The 21354-nt window shown below is 39.5% G+C and overlaps 1 protein-coding gene across 6 annotated transcripts in view; it reads right to left on the bottom strand.

Annotated features, from left to right (window-relative positions):
• The window catches only part of Lmpt (Limpet), a 1284547-nt gene that overhangs the window by 390111 nt on the left and 873082 nt on the right, over positions 1-21354 (bottom strand). For all 6 annotated transcript variants that reach the window (XM_067135221.2, XM_067135218.2, XM_067135222.2 and 3 more), the window contains 2 exons: positions 15983-16163; positions 2258-2488 (listed from right to left, as the gene is read on the bottom strand). In XM_067135221.2, the coding sequence (XP_066991322.1) occupies positions 2258-2488; positions 15983-16163 (412 nt within the window). The remainder of the gene's footprint in view (positions 1-2257; positions 2489-15982; positions 16164-21354) is intronic.

The raw sequence follows: 21354 nt of genomic DNA on the forward strand, positions 1-21354 counted from the left end.
AAAAATGAACCATCCACCAAACATGGAGGGCAGTTTGGCATTTATTAAGTCAAAGATTGCATTGTTGTCAACAACTATTACTTCACAGGAAAAACAAAGCTGAGGTAATGGTAGATTCCATTTCACAGCTGAAGTCTGATATTAACACCACTTGTGGTGAAATTGCTACAGCTATTGCATTTAAATCAACAAAAAGTGTGGGACAAAAATACCAGATATAAAACTCTGTGTCAAATCTCAGATATACTCTGTGGTAAAAACTAGGCCTACTCCATGGATGGGATTGAGGAAGAGTGAGGAAGATTTAATAGCCAAAGACCTTCCCCACTTCAACTATGCAAAAATCACATCATCTGATGTAGAAAAATGAAGCATCCACAGAATTTTATGGAACAATCTTCATCTGTGTCAAATTGCCTCATGGTGGGTGCCCATGCACTCAATGGTGTGCAGAAGTGGACAATTAAAGCCATATGCTCTGACCACTTGGTCCAGTAAGAAGGTAAGCAAATGCTGGGGAGAACAATGACCGTGGGTGAACAATCTGTTGTAAGTTTGGTTCAGAGAGCATATCTTGAGCTATCTGTATTGAAGCAGTTTCTTCACAGTGAAAACCCTGTTCTACCTTTTTCACTACCTGGAAATTTTCACAAAAATACAAGCACGTATTTACCACATGCCCCAGCGTGCGATTGTAGGTTATGGTGGCCAATACAATGTCCAGAGATTCTGCTTTGAATTTAACTCATGAGAGGGTTTTTAAGAAGACCTTTGTAATGTTCGCCACAATCCTGTCTATATTGAGATAATTTGCTCGCACTTCTTCACAAACCCTATGCAGGCCATGTGCAAGGCACATGACATGTACCATTTTAGAGTAAAGTACCTTCAATGTATTACCTACTTGTATCATATACGGTGCTGCATCACTTAAAAACAAAAGCACATCATCATGTTTTATGCCATCAGGCCACAGAAGAAACACAGCACTGTCAAACAATTTGGATATCGTCAAGTAATTGGCCTTTTCTAACACTTTGGCAGTCAATAGAAATATTTCACCTTGTCTGTCCAATTCCAAAATTCCAATCACAATGGTGGCTACATAGCGCCCCACATATCAGTTGTCTCATCGATAAAAACAGTCTTCCCACGAGTACCATACCTTAACTTATTTACGATTTCTTCATAGCACTGTGGTAAATAATTCTTATATCAAGTTAACTCATCTGGTATGTCTTACTTTGTGTGTTTTTCCAAAATTGCATGTAATTTTGGATTAGAGAGTTTAAATAGAGGAATATCTCCTAACACTAACACTAACACACCACACAACTCCTTACTAAGCTATGAGTTTCTTGGTGGATGTCGAAGCAACAGTAGGTAGCAAGCATTGAACCGCAGCTTTCTTGATGAACACTCAAGAGCACGCACATGTTTCTCACGGCCAATATGCTGCGTCACAGTAAACCGTCTTTCAGCCGATAGTTTGCTTTCACGCAGCTTACAATATTGTATGCCTCCATCAGCAGAAAACACACCGTTACCAAACTCGGCTACTATTTGTTTAAAATGAACCGACACATATGGTTTAATTTTAGGCATTTTTCAAATTGGTACTTGAATGCTTCAAAGTACTGCTCTTGAAGATCTACTTTCTTATTGGAATTTCTCCACTTTATAACTGAAGAATAGCAGCTCTGGCATTTGAGAAGAAATTGTAACAAAATGATTCAAGATATCCACTTTTTAGCTGTCAACCAGCCCAAAAGAGACTTGTTCTGAAGCAGCTTTTCAAGGGGTGTAGCAGCTCTCAAAGGTTCACAAGAAGCTGCTTGTGTAAAGATATGGAAGTAAGAAGTCAAGGGCCCAATCAGACATCTCTCAGAGAAAATGGCACCAGGTCACAGCTAGCAATATGGAATTCAGAAATAGTTGAACAGGCTGAGGATGGAGTTTCATACTGCAAGATCCACCTGAAGACATGGAATATGCTCAACAACAATGATGACGACAACAACAACACTGAGCCTTACAACTGTGGTATCTCTCAAGAGCCAGATCACTTGCCTTTTCTGAAGGACAAATGTTTTTTTTAAAAAAACTTTATGGCTGCAAATACTAAAGCCATAAATGTGACTACTGTCTGGCAAAATATTATTTGATTCGGACACAGAAATGAATGAGTGAATGAATATATTATCTTCCATTGGATATCCTGTAAGGAAACACAAGCTTCCTTATTTAAAATACTTACTGTAAAGGAAGTGCTATCTGTAACATAGCCAATATCAAGAGCAATCTCGTTGCGAGCATTGATAAAGTCTTCATAGCTAGGATGGTGTTGTGTTTCTACGTGCTTGCAGTAAGCTAGAGCCAGATCCTGTTTTGGAAGCTGTAACATGAACTGCTTGTCTCTGTACTTCTCGCCAGCTGATCCCAGCGAAGGCACTTTGCCAGGAGGAATTTGCTGATAGTACTCCTCGATCTGTAACAAATACGAGTTTTTACCACATAAATGAAAGCCCATTAAAACAGTTTTGATCATGGTATACCTAAATAAATTATTTCAGAATAAAAATAAAATCAAACTACTGAGAAAAAGAGGACTCAGAATTTTTCAGAAACAACTTAGTACTGCTGAATAAGATGTAAATGAACTTGAAGCAGCTAGAATACAATCAATCTAATCCATTTGTTTTAAATATAGTCAGTAAAAAGTGAATTTAATCAATTGTTCAAAAGTACTTGAGCTTTAGATCTGGTTTCTTAAGATTCACATGCTCTGGTAACAAATTTTTTAGACAGGAACCAAATGTGTTTGTTAATTAAAAGAATCCAAGAATCCTTAGTTTTCATTTCTTCAATAAGTTTTTTTTTTTTTTTTTTTTTTTGCTAGGGGCTTTACGTCGCACCGACACAGATAGGTCTTATGGCGACGAAGGGATAGGAAAGGCCTAGGTGTTGGAAGGAAGCGGCCGTGGCCTTAATTAAGGTACAGCCCCAGCATTTGCCTGGTGTGAAAATGGGAAACCACGGAAAACCATTTTCAGGGCTGCCGATAGTGGGATTCGAACCTACTATCTCCCGGATGCAAGCTCACAGCCGCGCGCCTCTACGCGCACGGCCAACTCGCCCGGTCTTCAATAAGTACATTTGTTTCATTGTCTGGCTTGTGATAACATCAAAGGAGAAAAAACATCATTCCTCACCACAATTCAGTGAAGCTAAATTTAGCACTGACAAATTATATTCAATGAAGCTAAATTTAGAATACGGCTGCAAACCATGAACAACAGACAAATATCTTACAAAACTACAATTTTTAATTAGTGTTGCCTCAATGATGTCAAAAAAGGAAGAACAACCATGTGTGTGTGTACATATATAGTTCAACAATCAAGGGAAGCAAAGCAAGCTTGCACGTGGCTGTTGATACTGTCATCATAGACATGGGACTTCCAATATTATGTGAAATATGAACTACAAGGAGAGGAGTTCATTTGGAAATACCCACATGGTTTGGCTGGGATTTGAACTGGTGCTGCATTGGAGAGAAGTCTTTCAATCTTAGAAGGTGATCATGAGAAGAAAATAATCTAAAACTCAAAAGCCCCTTATTATATGGCAAACTATTAACACGAGAAAATTTAGATTATGGGCTTGGTGGCTGGGAGTCAGGAATTATACCACCCAAGTTTGTCGACACGTATTATGGTCTCTTCAGGGGGCCTACATCTTTCCGAGTCAAAAAATTAAATGATTTCATGTTTTGTCTCTACATTATGAAAATGATCATTTTGTTTGACTTAAACCTTTCCATCATCATAAAAACCCTTCAGCATTCCGGGTAGAGTGGTTTTGAATGAGTCTTCACCATCATTGTCTGTCCAGAAATGCCTTCTCTCTCACCAATGACTCCCAGTTATCTCCTCTTCTCTCCACATCGTCTTTCAGTTGGTGTAGTCATCTCTTCCTAGGTCTTCCCACTAGCATTCTTCTTTCAACCATTCTTGCTAGGCATGCACATGGTGTTCTCGTGCCAGACATTCGCTTTACATGTCCATACCATATTAGTCTCGGAGTCCTTAGCTTCTCTTCTATCGAGTCTACCCATTTTGCTTAAACCATAATTCATTTTTGCTATATAGTTTTTATGTACATACGTCAACAAACAATTGCCTTCATTTTCTTTTTCTGTGTCTAATCCTGGGTATTACTAGAAAGTTTCAGCACCAGTGTTTTGAAATTTTGGCAAATGTCTTGAAGGAGTAACTAACTTCACATTGTAACTTTGCAAACTTCCCTGATAGAAATTTTAATTTCTAGAGAAGCCATAAGTGCTTCAGCAGCTTTTTTCAAGATGTCTGGATCAATTGGAATACTTTAGACACCCATCTTTCTTCTTGGCATAATAAAAAAAATGTTAGTGGGTATAATATACCAATGGAGTCAGCATATGCATTACTCATCAGATGATAAGAAATATACAGCTGGTGATTACCGGTATCATATAATATACAATTTGCCGGCAAATCCATTAGTATATCTTAGCTAGGCTGATGATGACCCATACAGGATCGAAACTAGTACCTTGATAATATATTGTAATGTACTCGTAAACATTGCATTTACTGTACAGTATTGAGTAGGTGGAATAAACTTTGTATATTATATGTAATCTTAATTCAATACGGAACCAATAATGAAGTTTATAACTTTGAATGATTACTGGTATAGTAACAAACACAATTCCATTTCTGTGTTACAAAGTATAGTGAAATATATACTTTTGATGCTGAAAATTTTGTTTTGCTACAGCACTCAGTTGCATGTCCAGGAGCAAGGACATTTTTCAAATAAACCAAAAGCCAAGTGAGTTGGCTGTGCTGTTAGGGTTTTGCAGTTGTGAGCTTGCATTCGGGAGATAGTGGGTTCAAACCCCATTGACAGCAGCCCTGAAGACGGTTTTCAGCCGTTTTCCATTTTCACGCCAGGCAAATGCTGGGGCTGTACCTAGATAAAGGCCATGGACACTTCCTACCCACTCCTAGGCCTTTCCTATCCAATATCGCCATAAGACCTATCTGTGTTGGTGTGACGTAAAGCAAATTGTTTAAGGAAAAAAGGAATAAACCAAAATGAACAGAAATTTTGAAATCACAATCAGCTATTTACTGTAGTCAGCAAAACAGTAGAAGCATCAAATCACCGAAACACATGTTATGATGAAGTATACTTCATCGTAGCTGGTTCTCACCACTTCCTCCATCAATTGTTTTTTATCTGACTGCAGATATTCCTAGAGTTACCAGATTTTTGAACTACCATAGAGTACAACACAATAATAATTATTAAATTAATGTTGTATGGTCTACCCTTTTCAATACCGGTACTATATTATGCAATATTATTGAATTACATTACTAAACTAGGGACTAGTTTTGGCCTTGACTGGCCATCTTCAGCCTTAATGTAATACATCTAATAACTAAACAAATGTAAAAACACACAATTGAAATGAAAACTAATGTACAAACACACAATTAGTATTAGAATCTGGGATGAACTAAGTGTAAAATCTGAAAAATAAATCAGGCTCTAAATTCTTAGCATCTGGAGTATGCTCATCATCCAGACTCTTTCTTGTATTGATATTCAAAACCATGAAGTTTATATCCTATGATACCATACAGTACCAGGGGACTTGTTCTTCTTTCCACTCTGTATCAACATTGAGAAGGTGCATTTAAATTATTTATTAAAATATTTAATAGCAATAATGTGTATAATACCATTGAAATACCTTGCACTGAAAATAAATTTCATGAGAGAGTTAAACAAAAGGTGCTAGAATACATTTTTGGTAATGTAAAATACAGATAAACATCAACACTTAAGTCAGCAATGAAATCCAGGCACCTAGGAACCATCTATTGGACTTCTGCCAGATAGGAAGAAGCAAGTAAATAAAAATAAGTAGATCAACTATGACAAGCATCTAACTTCGCCACAAATAAAGACATCAATAAATAAATAAATAAATAAATTTCTACATATGGAGAATATACAGACAAAAGAAGAACTAACTCTTTGCAAACAGAAAGCTAACTTAAACTTCTCTCTTTGTGATTTAGTCTAAATAAGGGAGAGAGAATCAGTGCCTTGTCTGTAGGCTATACCTTTTCATTTTCAGGCAATTCTCCTGCAGTAGCAGCAAATAGCTAATCATATGTGTGCTTCAAACTTAACTAAAGAATGCCAAATTCATCAATCTTCCAATTTCACATGAAGATTATAATGAGAATTTCAAAAGAAGATCTACTAAGCTTAATAAATTTTAATTAAAAGTACTAACTGGCTGATCTATTTAGCTTCCTTTTAAGTTAATGTGGTATATATGGATTTTTTTAAAAGCTTTCTTGTAATGAAAACACAGCATGCAGCCAGCTCAGTACCTTCATCACATATGTATTAATATTGTGAAATGATGTGATGATATGAACTTACACACATAAGACTAACACAAATATCAGGTCTCCGAGTCAGATAAATTAACCATACTCTGTTACAATACGGTACTTGGCCCGATCAGAAATCGATCTCGGGATCCCTGAACCGAAGGCCAGTACACTGACCATTCAGCCAGGGAGCCGGATGCTTAATTCAGTAATAAACCAATATTATATTAATGTACTAATAGCTCCATTTTTCTTCAAACATATAACTTGTGTTTCTTTTTTAATGTCTTTGTAGAAGTAGCTTTAGTACATAGCTACTGTATAAATGATTCCTTCAAATATGAAATTGGTTTGGTAGTGTTGAAATGCCTGTAGAACACGAACTAAGAGCCTCCTGCTTTCGAAGCAGATGCGAAAATGTTTCACTTGAACGGCGAACGCCATTTTTTATACCCTGTTTCCTCTCCTAAAAAAATGTCTCAGTGTTATAATCAATTTAAGTTGTGTAGTGATAAATAATATATTCCCTCACCAGCCTTATTTTTCGAAGTAACCCAAATGGATTTTAATTCCTAATAGTCACCCATGCCCAGTACACAAGTTCCCATCCAATTAGTAATACCGAATTAAAGAAGGGTAAGTGAAGAGTTTCTTTCAATGGTATATCACTATTTTTAATAAAGGATTTGTACCGGTAGTTAGAACGACGTCTTTACTTATTCCCAGTGAATTGCACAATTCCCGACAAATAAGCTGATTGATTCATGTACAGAAGAATCAGTGTCAATCCGTGTATACTTCGTCCCATGCTATGGTCTTCTGTAATAAAATACGGTACCGGTACCAGTATTTCTTGTCTCTCTCTTTAATACACATTTATCCAATACGCACCTTGCCAATAAACTTGAGTAGTTCTGTTACATTAAGTGACAAACAGCGACTAGAGCAATTCGCAACGAATGTTATCAGTTAAAGCAATGAAGTGCACCCTTTGTTTGGAGAAGTGTAAATAAATAGGCAAGAAATATCAATGATAATGTGCTCCTTCCTTTGTCCTGCATGTACTCGAGGACATAGCAATTTTCAGCAGAGTACTTGTTGTATCAAGGAGCGTGTAGTAGTACTGAAAAGTGATACCACGTAAAGGTTTTTACCAACGAGCTAGAACATAATACATAGAGTGGGTATCACGCTGCCGGCTTTGAAGAAGGTTAAAATGTACCTCAGTAGGCGGAGCGCTGTAAAAGCGAGTGCGGAACAAAGCGAGAAAATAAAACATTTTCACACAGATCTTATTCATTAGGTATAACAGTTAGAGATTATTTGAGTTGACGAAAATATCGGATGGAAAGCGTAACTATTTGATGCGTAGGGCTTATAAGTATTCCCAGGCCCCGATTTCAAGTAGTTAGCGCCCTGGGCAAACAATATTTAGCCGCCCGCCCCTCTGCTCGTTTTCCTGTTCCTCTAAAAAAATAATTGTTTACAAATTAAATATTACAGTTTTCAAGATTATGAGTTTTAAAACAACACATTATGCAAATACAGTTCTCATAATTAAACTTATCAAGCCAAACAAAGATAACAGCCAAATAAGAATGAGGCTGTTTTTATTTTTATTTAAAAAAACCGTTGGTTCAGTTTGATAGTTTGTATGTTAAATAATTTTAGAAATAAGACACGTTTTCTTCATAAAAGTTAAATATATAGATTAAATTCAGGTTTAAAAGTTAGAATAGGTTAAAGTTTTTTATATAGTCTAATAAAACAATTGGAATAATTTGTGGAATGTAAAAGTAATTTGAGGGAAATGAATTTAAGACATAATTGACGCAGTCCATAATTACTCGATCCGCCGGCCGCCGCCCCTCAAAAACTGGCGCCCTGGGCAAATGCCCAGTCCGCCCATTTGTAAATCGGGGCCTGAGTATTCCTTAAGCAGAGGTTTCCTACAGAATCGCAATGTACTGTAACTTAAAATAGAAGAAACACAATATGTAATAGTTTGTTTTTTCTTGAAGCGAAATATTGTTGAAAATTATTAAATCAATAACTGTTTTATCACAAAGATGTGGAGATATCCACACCTCTCTAATTTATCAACATGCAAGAAAATTAAACACACTTTAATGAATGGCCATACATTTCAAAAACAACCTTTCTACGTAACATTTTTACAACATAGAGTGGAAATAAAATTTACAATAAACAAATTGAATTTTATATTGATCTGCTAATAGTCACATTTCCCGATTCGAAACGGCTCTCATTCACATGTACCGATACGTATTTTCTAGCTCTGATTCACTGCCCCGTGAAAAGTATTAATTTTGTGTACTCCTTTCAGTTCTTGCATAATGACTCTGTATCTGTAGTGCAGTGTAATTTAAAATACTGCTTTAAATAAGAGAAGTTTTGTCATGCTGGCGTAATGGGTTTCCTCAACGACAGTGACATTTTTCCTGAACATTTTTTTCAGTCACGTGACTATTTTACAACATCATGAGCTGGATAAAGAGACTGAATTTTATATATTTCTACGCAATAATTTCTTTCTTGTCTTCGGAAGCTGAGCAAACATAACCTTCAGACAGTCGTGGCTTTGAATTTTCTTTCCAACCTCACGGATGACATTTCCTGCTAAGTACTCAACAACTTGGTGAATGACTCGTTATTTGTAGCACAGCAATCATGATCAGCAGAGGTGCTGTCATCAGAAGGAGCCGTAGTACATAGATAAGAGAAGCATCACTTCTGTCCTTTATTCTAGTTACCTTGACTTCTGTCGATGGATGCTAATATGAATTGCTCTGCATTGGGATTATTTGTTTCCTCCCATATTACAAAGCAAATTCATCTCCGTACAGGCCATGAAGGCCCTTGGAGGGGTGGAAGGTAAAGGCTTCCACTACCAGTAACCTCGGCACTTGGTGGGGTAGAGTGGTTAGCTCTACGCCCGGCCGCCTTTGCCCCCAGGAATTTAACCTGGTACTCATTTTTGGTGTAGGCTGAGTGAACCTCAGGGCCATATGCACCTCCAGAAATGGAAATCTCGTTTCTTAAATTTTACGACTTCCTGACGGGGATTCGAATCCACGTCCTTCCGGGCGAACCGAGCACGCCTCTACTCCTCCCATATTACGCCTGGATGAAAAAAGCAATTCTAAACTGTCGTTAATGTCTTGTGCATCTAACGTCTCCTGTCATTAACTAAACACCCGACCCCGTAGAGAAACGGGACAAGGGTTGGACACGCACATATAATGCTCTTCAAATATTCTGAATAGATAGTATTTTGCTGCTTGGGATACCAGCTGTCTCTCTTCGTATTAATTTACTCACTGCCGTGTCAACTATTTTCCTTTTAGTGAGAACCTCCGACGAGAATTTGCTTTACAGTGGCGAAAATTAAGATGATCTTGCAATCCACGTAGCCTTCTTATAACAGAAAAGAAATGAGCTGACCTGAAGTAAGATACACTCTATTACTCGCACAAAAGCATGCGAAACAGAATGCAGGCATATTCATGCTACAATAAATAAAGCCAAACTATAAAATAATTTCTAACAATGATGAACTTGACACACATGTGAGATTATTCAGATAGCTCCAGGCAGCCGTTGTTAGCTGGTACATTAATCATGGCGGCCGTAGTGCTGCTTGCCTCCGCCCGGAGCGCTAATCGAGCTGCTATAGCCACTCTATGCATTATATTCTAGCTCCTTTGTTTTTACGTACCTCGTGACAGACTACAGTAGTAACCGTGCAACTCCATGAACGGGAAGTCATTGTCACAAAACAGTTTCTAAGCTGCAGACCTCACAACCTTCGTAGAAACGGAATGCCACCAGCCTAGGCTGGACCGAAACTGTCCTTTGTAAGAAAGCTTAACACCAGCAAGCACCAAAACGCTAATACATGTTGTGTAAAAAAAGAAAAAAGAAGTCCTACGAGGAAGGAACTTCAACCCAGTTATTACTATGGATACTGCAACAAACCTACACGATGATAATGATTAGGGCATTATGAGCATTCCCTGACGGGAGATCGGCAGCTAACCAGTTTTAAAAAATCTTCAGTTCATCCCAAATATATCTTTGCTTGCAGGAGTCACTTGGTTCATTTTGGATTTTAGTCGGGGATTTAAAGCGGGATGCCTTTCCAGACCCCAAGTGATTTTTCAGGTGAAAATTCCAACCCGGGATAAACCGCGATTCGAACTTCATCCGTCCGGGTAGAAAGTCAGTAGATAAGCCAATACGCTAATAAATTATATTTTAAAAATGTATAGTGGGATACAGTAGATCCAAATAATAGGCCTATGTCCTTGATGTTTGGTGTCATATAATAATAATAATAATAATAATAATAATAATAATAATAATAATAATAATATCTAGGAGAAATCATTGTACCACCCGGATTGGACAGGAAAGCTAATTTAGAAAGAGCCACCAAACTTCTGAAAGCATACCGAATAACATGGAACCACTACAATAAAAGAGTGATGTCACGAAATGGAAAACTTCGGCATTACAAGACTGTTGTTCTTCCGGAAGCCTTGTAGGCCTCGGAAACCACATCTCTAGGAGGCCACTCTAAAATTGATGAAATTGAAAAACAAGAACAAAAAATTCTGAGGAAAATATATGGCCCCGTTCAAGTAAATGGTATATGGATCAAAAGGAAAACAACTGTAGATTTGTACAAAGCGATCGACAAGTTCACCGATACCGTACGCAGGAAACTATTGAAATTCTATGGCCACATCTGTAGAATGGACGACACTAGATATGCAAAAAAACCTGCTTGGTATAATTAATTCAAAGAAGGTCAAAATAAGCTGGTTTGAGGAAATAAAGCAAGACTTAAAAGAAATGAACATCACAGAAGATATCATCAGGGATCGCAGGGCTTTTGGGGATCTGGTTGCAAAGCACATGTTCACGGAAAAGGGTAAAAGAACCACAGGGAAACAATAGACGGAAGAAGGCAAGAAACAGCATAGCGAGTTCATGAAGAGATTTTGGGAGGAGAAGAAGAAAGGAAAACCATCATCAAGCTAACAAGTTCCAACGCGCTCTGTAAACGGGCATAGCGAAGAAAGAATAATAATAATAATAATAATAATAATAATAATAATAATAATAATAATAATAATAATAATAATAATAATCTCACTATCATCGTCATAATCAAAAAAATCAGTCAGGAAGCAGCGGTTATTCGGACCCTGGGACGAGGGTGGACTGTACCTGCTGATTATGAGGAACTGCGTGTTTCTATCGTGGCGAATAGTGTTGTATGTTATGCATGAGTTGCAGGGATGTTAGAAACAATGGGCACACCTAGTTCCCGAGACAAAGGAGTTAACCGTTTAAGATTAAAACCCGCGCGGGCATCGAACCCGTTGCCACGAGTAACTAGGACCAAGACTCTGACCAGTCTGACCAGTCAGCCATGGAACCGGACATTAGAAAATGATAACTGTTGTTGGAAATAGCGTCCATGTGGGATCTTCTGAGTTCAGTACGTGTTCAACCAACCCTGAGGAGTGATTTAGTGTGTAATAGAGGGTAAGAAATGCGTCCGACTCCTTGGCTGAAATATCAAGAATAGCGACTTTTGACTCTAAGTATCCGGCTCGAGGATTTTAGTTGCGTCTAGTTAATTTCTCTGGTTCGGCGACTGGGTGTTTGAGATCGTCTATTTGCACAAATCATCATGTACACACAATACAGCACACTACCCACCACCACAAGGACACGTACAAGTGAATGATCTACATCCCTCCACATACGGTGATAGTGTCACGAAAGGCAAGTCCATATCTGCGACGCAATGTACATCCGCATCTCCACTAGGATTAGGGAAAAGCGGGAGGAGAAGAAGCAGAAATTCACGTGGCAGTCACCGGTCTGTAGAAATTGTAGAGAATCTCGTGATCAAGTACAAGAAGCGATCTCCCATAGAAACCCTTCATGTACTACCATACAATATATACGTAATGGTTGCTTCGTTTCTAAGTAGTCGTGAATTATGGGGAGGTAGACGGCTCAATGGCTAAATGGTTAGCGTGCTGCCCTTTGGTCACAGGGGTCCCGGGTTCAATTCCCGGCAGGGTGGAGAATTTTAACCTTAATTAGTTAATTTCACTGGCATGGGGGCTGGGTGTATGCGACGTCTTCATCATTGTTTCATCCTCATTACGAAGCGCTGGTGGCGTACGGGCGTCAAATCAAAAAGACCTGCATCTGGCGAGTCGAACTTGTCCTTGGACACTCCCGGCACTAAAAGCCATACGCCATTTTCCATGGGGAGGTAGTTTTTGACATATTAGTTGGGATTACGCTGTATGAATGTAAACCTGGAGTGACTAACGGGTGGCACTCAAGCTTTGTGAATTACGAGAAAGAACTATGTAACGTATCCATTGGTTAAGTAAGCTGTAGGAGGGTAAACCTGGAGTGACAAACGAGTGCCACTCAAGCTTTGCGAGTTACGAGAAAGAACTATGTAACGTATCCATTGGTTAAGTAAACTGTAGGAAGGTAAACTTGGAGTGACCAACGAGCACTCAAGCTTTGTGAGTTAGGAGAAAGAACTATGTAACGTATCCATTGGTTAAGTAAGCTGTAGGAAGGTAAACCTGGAGTGACAAACGAGTGCCACTCATGCTTTGTGAGTTACGAGAAAGAACTATGTGAGGTATCCATTGGTTAAGCTGTAGGAGGGTAAAGCTGGAGTGACCAACGAGCACTCAAGCTTTGTGAATTACGAGAAAGAACTATGTAACGTATCCATTGGTTAAGTAAGCTGTAGGAAGGTAAAGCTGGAGTGACAAACGAGTGCCACTCAAGCTCTGTGAGTTACAAGAACGAACTATGTAACGTATCCATTGGTTAAGTAAGCTGTAGGAGGGTAAACCTGTAGTGACAAACGAGTGCCACTCAAGCTTTGTGAGTTACGAGAAAGAACTATATGGCGTATCCATTGGTTAAGGTGTAGAAAGGTAAAGCTGGAGTGACCAATGAGTAGTACTCTAGTTTTATGACTATGAGGAAGAACTAAGTTATATCATGACACTTCCTTTGGGGTAACGCTGTAGCAAGTAATGATCAACCACTGACACACTCGCCGGTAATCTTTGAGGAAGGACTATATGACCTGGTGTATCAAGATGAATCAGTAGTGACCCATGAGTCTTCACCATGGTTCTAGCTAGGTGGTATGTTGTGTGTGTCCAACCCGTTTCTCTACAGGGTCGGATATGAAGTGAGATGAATCTTCGTAGCGAATTTTTACGAACGGATGCCCTTCCAGACGTCAACCTTATCAGAGGAGTTAATGAGAATGTAGTAGGTATGGAGATGGTGATTCTCGGTGCCGGTACATAGCCTACTCCTATCGAATAACACGAAGGGGTATGCTCACGGCTTAACGTCTCCATCCGTCATCATCTACAGCGCCATTTGCCCTCACTCCATATGAACACTGCAGAGAGGTCTGGAAGTAAATTCAAGCTTTTAGCATGCAGTTTAGTTGTATACCACCGCCTCTCCTTATCCTGCCGGCCAACATTTGATGGTAAAACTTTTTCTACCAACGTGACTCCCACCAGCTAACCACAGTGTCAGACCATGTAGACTTGACTCCTTAACAATATGTTACATGGTTATAGTGTGTCCACACAAAATAGTGAGTACATCCCTTCACATAGTGTTGGCGCCAGAAAGGGCATCAGGTCGTAAAACTGGGCCAAATCCGCATTATGCTGCCGAACCCAAGAGTTCGTGAGAAGGCAAGGAGGAAACGTCATTTTCTGTAATGCTTACTAACGAACGTCTTCAACCGCATGTGGTCCCATGGTTTCCCCATTTTCACACCAAGCAAATGCTGGGGCTGTAACTTAATTAAGACCACGGCCGCTTCCTTTCCATAAGATCTATCTATGTCAGTGTGATGTAAATCAAACTGCAAAAAAAAAAGTTTCCTTAGGCCCTGTACCGGGCGGTGCACCTCCACGCCGCGAATTCAAATATTGCGCCAGTTGAAATCCCTCTACAGGAGGAAGCCTGAACTTTAACAACTGTATTAACTCAACGGTCTCTCGGAAGATGTCACTACTGTAAATTTGGTTATCTTGAAGTGTTCTGAACTGTGTCTATTTTGATTTGTGTTTGTTTGTTCCGTATCAAGAAGTTTGAACATTCTCTAACAGATGTCGCTACTCAAAACCATGGTAACACACTCTGGTGCAATGGAATGAACTTTCCTGAAGAAATGTTGTATTCCTAAGTTTTATTTTTACTAAATTTTGTTCTGTGGTTTGTGGGTTGGCAATATAATCCTTTCCTTCCGCCAGTTTTGAAATTAGCCAATCATAAATTTCTGTAATTAATTTTCCACCAATAAGGTGTTTCTTCATCGTCTTGTGTATCAGTTTTTGCTGTCGGCCAATAAAAGTTTGTGGGCGGGTTGTTATCATTCATGAAAGGTCTCGAATGTTCCACGAGGGTATATAAACTGCTGATTTTCTTGTCTCGGGGCCACTTCAGTAACATCTTTCGCAGTGTGTGAACATATATAGCAGGGGGCGGGAAGCGCCTCTTCCTCCAAGCAGCAGTTCATCTACAAGGTAATGGCCTGTTAACATATTCATTTCTTGCTAGCTCAGCAGTTTTAACCCGCGGGGGAAGGTTCGAATCCTTTTTAATGTAAACCTTACTGTATTCATGTAAAGTAGCTGCAATTTGGGATAGAGAGTGCTTAACCCTCTCGAACTCCCCTTCATTTTGAATTTGAGGTGACTATGTTTTCGTAACCGTTTTTCTCTTCCTTCTTAAAGTCTTAAACTTATTTACCAACTAGTCACCTCCCTAGTATGGGATTAGCCCCTGTATAACTGGCTGAGTGCCACCTAGGTTTTAAGAAGTTTCATGTAGGAGTGCAAGCTACGCCTCCAGTCAATTTGGTTTTTTGGGCCATTTAATTAACCAAGAGTTTGTTTTCTTCATGCGAAGGCCCGGTAGGTTGGGTACAAGATACCCCTGTTTCTCTGTATGTGTGCCTTAAGGGCAGTTAGGAAAGAAGTTTGTTGCAGCCTGTGATAGGCTGGTAAAATTGAGAGTAGGTCTGCTCTTTCCCTCTTAATATTGTAATTAGGAGCAAGTGCTCCTTGAACTTAGGGGTTTTCTGCCCTGCAACTATTGTGGTGGTGAGCTGAGAGCTCATAAATTAATCTTGGGGCTCGAAGCCCAAATCTTGTAACAATTGTAATTTCTTAAATTGTTTTCTGCTGCTTGGTACCTGTTACTCTGTTGTTGTTATCTGTTGATTTTGAAAAGAAAATATAACCTTTGTTAAAGTTTTAAATTAACTTTAATTTCGTAAGTTGATACCTATTCCAGCCAGCACCTTCTTTCACCTCTAACTACCACGGATAACTCCGTAACAGGCCCCATGTACCCAAAAAGTTACCTGTAAGTTATTCTCGGCAAGAGGACAGCGGTAATGTTACCTTGTGGCTAGGTAGACCTGGAGGTACCCACGAGTAGCCCTCGGCATGGCTCTTCTCCCGGGACGACCTGCGCTCCGGATCGGCAGCTGGTTTGAAGCCAAGGCGTTCTCGTACATTCACCCACTCTTCGTGATAGACGTCGTGCGCCTCCCGTGGACATTTGCAGCTGTTGCAAGTTTTCCTGTAAACCAAAACAATCAAAGTTATTAAACATTAATTGGGAAAAACCTTTATAATATTCAACATATTGAGTGTGTAACATCCCTTTATCTACAATGAATTTTGATACAAAATAGAGTGCCGGAATTTTGCCCTGAAAAGGGATTTGTTAATGCACACTCATACCGACTGTGCCAGAGCTCGATTCCTTAAGTAAACTCGTAACCTCATCCCGAGGTGGTGCAGCTCTTTTCAGGCACACCCCCATTGGAGGTGAGCTGCATGTACCATTTCAACCATATACCAGCCCTCCTGCCATTCTTAAATTTCTGGCAGAACCGGGAATCGAACCCGGACACCCGAGGACGGCAGTTAACAACATTAACCTTTACGCTACAGAGGCGGACAGCTTGATCCCTTCATCTTAAGCAAAGGAGGCAAGTGCCTGACCAACGAAATAATTCAGCCGGTCGAAGTTATTTAATTCAAGACACTAGTAATTACTATTCCCATTCTACTGTGTTTCAGGCTATCCATACATGGATTGATGGAAAAGAAAATCGACAAACACTTAATGAGTATGATAAATGTTTGTCCAACTGGTTACGGGTACACTATCAGGAATGACAGTTCGTCGCCGTTTATTACGGTCTGGGTTACCGGTGCGTCGTTCACTTCTCCGCCTACCGTTGACTAGTGTGCATAAACATGCTAGACTGCAATGGTGTATGGAACAACGTCACTGGGGACAGGAATAGCAGCCGATTATGTTTTCGGACGAATCCAGGTTCTGTTTGTTTGAAAATGATGGGCGCATTTTGGTTCGCCGCAGACACGGGGAGCATCATCTCATTGACTGCATTCGCACAAGACATACAGCACCAACTCAAGGCCTTATGGTGTGGGGTGCTATTGGATACAACCAAAACTCACAGTTGGTACGTGTCCAGCGCATTATGACCAGTTTGACCTACGTGAATGACATCCTGCGATCCGTAGCCATACGCTTTCTGCATGACACCCCAGACGCCATATTTCAGCAGGACAATTGTCGCCCACATGTTGCTGCACGAACACGTGCCTTCTTGCTGTCATAGGATGTCAGACTGTTGCCCTGGCCCGCTCGATCACCGGACTTGTATGGTGAAACGACGGGTGCGGTGCTGTGATCCAAAGATGAACTGTGGAACCAGGTGAATGCAGCATGGATGGCTATACCCCAGGACGCCATTCGCGCCTTATACGCGTCGATGCCATCACGCATGGAACAAGTTATCAGTGCTCATGGAGGACCCAGCGCCTACTAGGCAACAGGACACATGCTGAACCTAGCTGACTGAAATTCTAATAGTTTCTGCAGAAAATACTAATGAACATGTCCTGTGAATATGAACTTCCTATCTCGAGTCTTTCAATGTGTTTCTTTTTAATGAACATAAGCGTACTACTACGGTATCAAAACTCTCCATACAAAGAGATGATTTATATTTCCCAAATACTTTCCCTCCAAAAGAAGAATTGAATAGTGGGATCAAGAGAGTATGCAATCTGTGTATTGTTTTGAATGATATTATACCTAAAAGCGACTTCAACCTAGCGTACCTATGACATGAACTAACTCATAGCATTCTAAACCCGTTCTCTCAAGTAAACTAGTACTAGTTTGCCTGATTTTTATTGTAACGACGGATAATTAGTAACGAATGGAATGGGAAAAATCCAAGTGCGTGACTTTCTGTTTCAGTCTCATTTGAACAACGCCTACAAAGAGAAGAGCCGTTCTTTTCCAGGTTATTACCAGGTGCTCCTTTAAGGTTACATAACCGACATTTAGCTTGTGTATTGAGATGTATGCTGAAGTTGTTTAGTTAATTTTATATACCACGAAGTTATTCGCAGATGTGTACTATTTGAAGTGTACCACTGTACACCAAGACCCAGCCATGATAAGGATGACCATTCTTCATAAGATTATTGCTGAAGAGGTCGCCACCGTTTTCTTGCTCGCGTAAAGGATCTTTTCACAGCCTCCGGTACATATGAGCAAACCAGGCTCTCATGAATCTCTTATTCAAAATTAGATACTTGAAGGAATGAAGGGGTCACCATTATAAATAAATTAAAGTATTTTCAACAGCAACTTTACCCAACTAGAGGCGGCCCAGTCAAAAAAACCATTCTAAACGTAGGCTCTGTGTATGTGTAATGTAGATCATGAGAGGGCAATGTTTTCCAGTTGAGAAAAGTCCGCTGGTCATCACGCACAATTCCTCGAGAGGAAACAAGGTCATTTCGTATCTGCTACTCTAATTATTAGATAATTACAAGCATACCTCCCTGGAGGAATATAACACACACCTAAATGTTGAAGGTCTTCATTATAATGTTATGTTGCCCTCTTTCACACATGTGTGTCACAGTGAACTACACTCTCAAATTGGAGAATTTATCTTGGAACACTTCCCGGAAACCAGCGATATGCTACTGCTAATTGTACTGTATCCATGACAAGCCGAGTAGCAGAGACTCAGAACTAAGGAAAAGCAGGCGCTAATTATTTTTGGTGATTCTCCGGTGGTCTCTGTTTAAATTTCATAGCGTTGGTGGGGACGATTTATGGCTAAAATAAAAGGATTATCAGGTCCTCTTAAGTATGATCATAGAGGAGAGGTCTGATATCTCCAATAATAATCAAATAATAATGTTATTGGTTTAACTACTCTGGACGGTTTTCGGCGAAGCCGAGGTGCCGGAATTTTATCCCGCAGGAGTTCTTTTAGGTGCATATAAATCTACCGACACGAGGCTGACGTATTTAAGGATCTTCAAATACCACCGGGATGATCGGCAAGACTTCAAGTTTTAATGCAATTTCATTTATTCTTAACTCAACTTTATTTGAACTTCGCAAGATAGCATTACAAGATCAAGGATACTGTGAACTCATATCACCAAAAGACACTGTACTCAATACTTAATCACACATTGCTATATTGTGTTTTTATTTGTACATGACAAGATGGGATTTTAATTCCATGTTTTTTACCATCAAAATTTTTTTAAATGTTACATTGTAATGTTCAGAGTTTTGAATCTTTAATGGGGGCCCCCCTATTTTATATGGTCTTATTGTATACTGAATTTTAATCCACTAGCTGAGGAAGAGAATGCATAAATATTCTTGAAACATGAACTAGATGTTAAGGTGAAAGGTAAATAATAAATAGTATTGACTAGGCGGACCATCTACCAACATATTTGCTGTTATTAAGTCAATACGGATCCAATACCGGCCACTAGGGTCAATATTATTAATAGAAATGTTATATTCTTTTATAGAAACAGTGCAGGATTTCCTAACACATTTGTCATCAGTTTGTCAACCTACAACTATAAGCTCATAATGATGATTATTCAGGAACTGTTTGCTCTCACAACAAAACTCTGAACTATCTCCGAACACTTGGGGTAACTGTAATCTCAGAGTAACGACATTTCCCTTGTACTACGAATTTACTCACAAAAGTACCCACTTACATCTCAACAGAAACTAGATCGATATATCCGGAATGCTAAGGCGATAAATCTCAGCCCTGGCATGATGTGTGTCACATCGGCAATTGAACTAAAACCTACTGACTTACAGCATTACCGGTAAAGTAGAATACAGGGTCAAGATTGAGATTTCGTATCATAATCAGGATTAGTAATAGATGAGGTAAAGTAACCCATTCTTTCTTCGCCTTCAGATGAGGGTGGTGTGATTAGAACCACCCTTCGACTATCTTTATTACCCAGGGAAAGTCCTCTGAATGCTCATATTTACAACTTACTGTTAATCAGAAACCGTCTGCGAGGCGAGATAATATGTTCAAATCCTTGCGGTTATTTAGATTTTGGAAACGTTAGATGAGAGTAAGATTTAATTTTTATATAATAATTTCGTGTGGCTATTTCTAGCCGAGTGCAGCCCTTGTAAGGCAGACCCTCCGATGAGGGTGGGCGGCATCTGTCACGTGTAGGTAACTGCGTGTTATTGTGGTGGAGGATAGTGTTATGTGTGGTGTGTGAGTTGCAGGGATGTTGGTGACAGTACAAACACCCAAGCCCCCGGGCCATTGGAATCAACCAATGCAGGTCAAAATCCCCGACCCGGCCAGGAATCGAACCCGGGACCCTCTGAACCGAAGGCTAGTACGCTGACCATTCAGCCAACGAGTCGGACATTTTTATATAAAAATGGTATAACAGAACCCTCATGATTCTAGAGACGACTGTGGGAGTGAGTATTACTCCTTTCGCGACAAGTAAAGCATTCACTCGCCAAATGCCTACATTCCAAGAAGACGCTTAAATTAACTGAGTATTTGCTACTTAATCTGTTGAAATAAACGAAAAGATCCATTGGTTTACGTAGAATACGAACGACAGGAATGTGATATTTCATTCTGAAGAATATTTTACAGCAAATACCGGAAATCGAAAAGCTTGTAACATGTTAAAATGTAGCTGTCAGCTATAGGGTCCGAAAAACATCAATCTTAGGCTGTACACTTCCTGACTTGAAAACTCGGCGGACTCGTGTGCGGAGGAATGCAGTAGGCACACACTTTGAATATCTCGTCCCGTGCCATGGTCCTTCGTTATAGAATATTTCTTGTCTTACTTGCTAATATACTGTATATAATTTCCTATACACGCTCTGCCAATAGGTTTGGGTAGTTCTATTGTGTTAGGAAAAATGACAAGCAGCGTTTAGGACAAAATGGAGTGAATGTTTCCTTTAAAAATCGTTGTAAGGCGCAGAAGTGCACAATTTAACTGGTAAAATTGAAATAAAACTCAATGTATTAACTAGCCAATAAAGTACATCTCCATGTCAACGTGCCCTGTCCTTTCAGTAGTGCTTGTACTCGTGGACTAAGAAATTTTCAGTGATCACATTCTGTGTCAGGAAGGGCAAATTAAGAATTCTATGCGATGTAGAGATGGTCATATACCTAATGACAAGTTATGGTAAAATACACAACACTGGTAAGAGCGACATTTTTGTAATAACAAACACATTTATTCCTTTTGTTTTGAAGATAAATGAGAAGCCATTTGCAATTTGTCATTCTGATCAACATTTTTGTGTGTAAAGAGAGTTTGATCCATACAGAATGAAAAACCAGGGTGCTTTCTAACTGCCGTATTTTGTCTTTTACCCACAA

This window comes from Anabrus simplex, chromosome 1 (assembly GCF_040414725.1).
Source record: "Anabrus simplex isolate iqAnaSimp1 chromosome 1, ASM4041472v1, whole genome shotgun sequence".
Classification (NCBI taxonomy): Eukaryota; Metazoa; Arthropoda; class Insecta; order Orthoptera; family Tettigoniidae; genus Anabrus; species Anabrus simplex.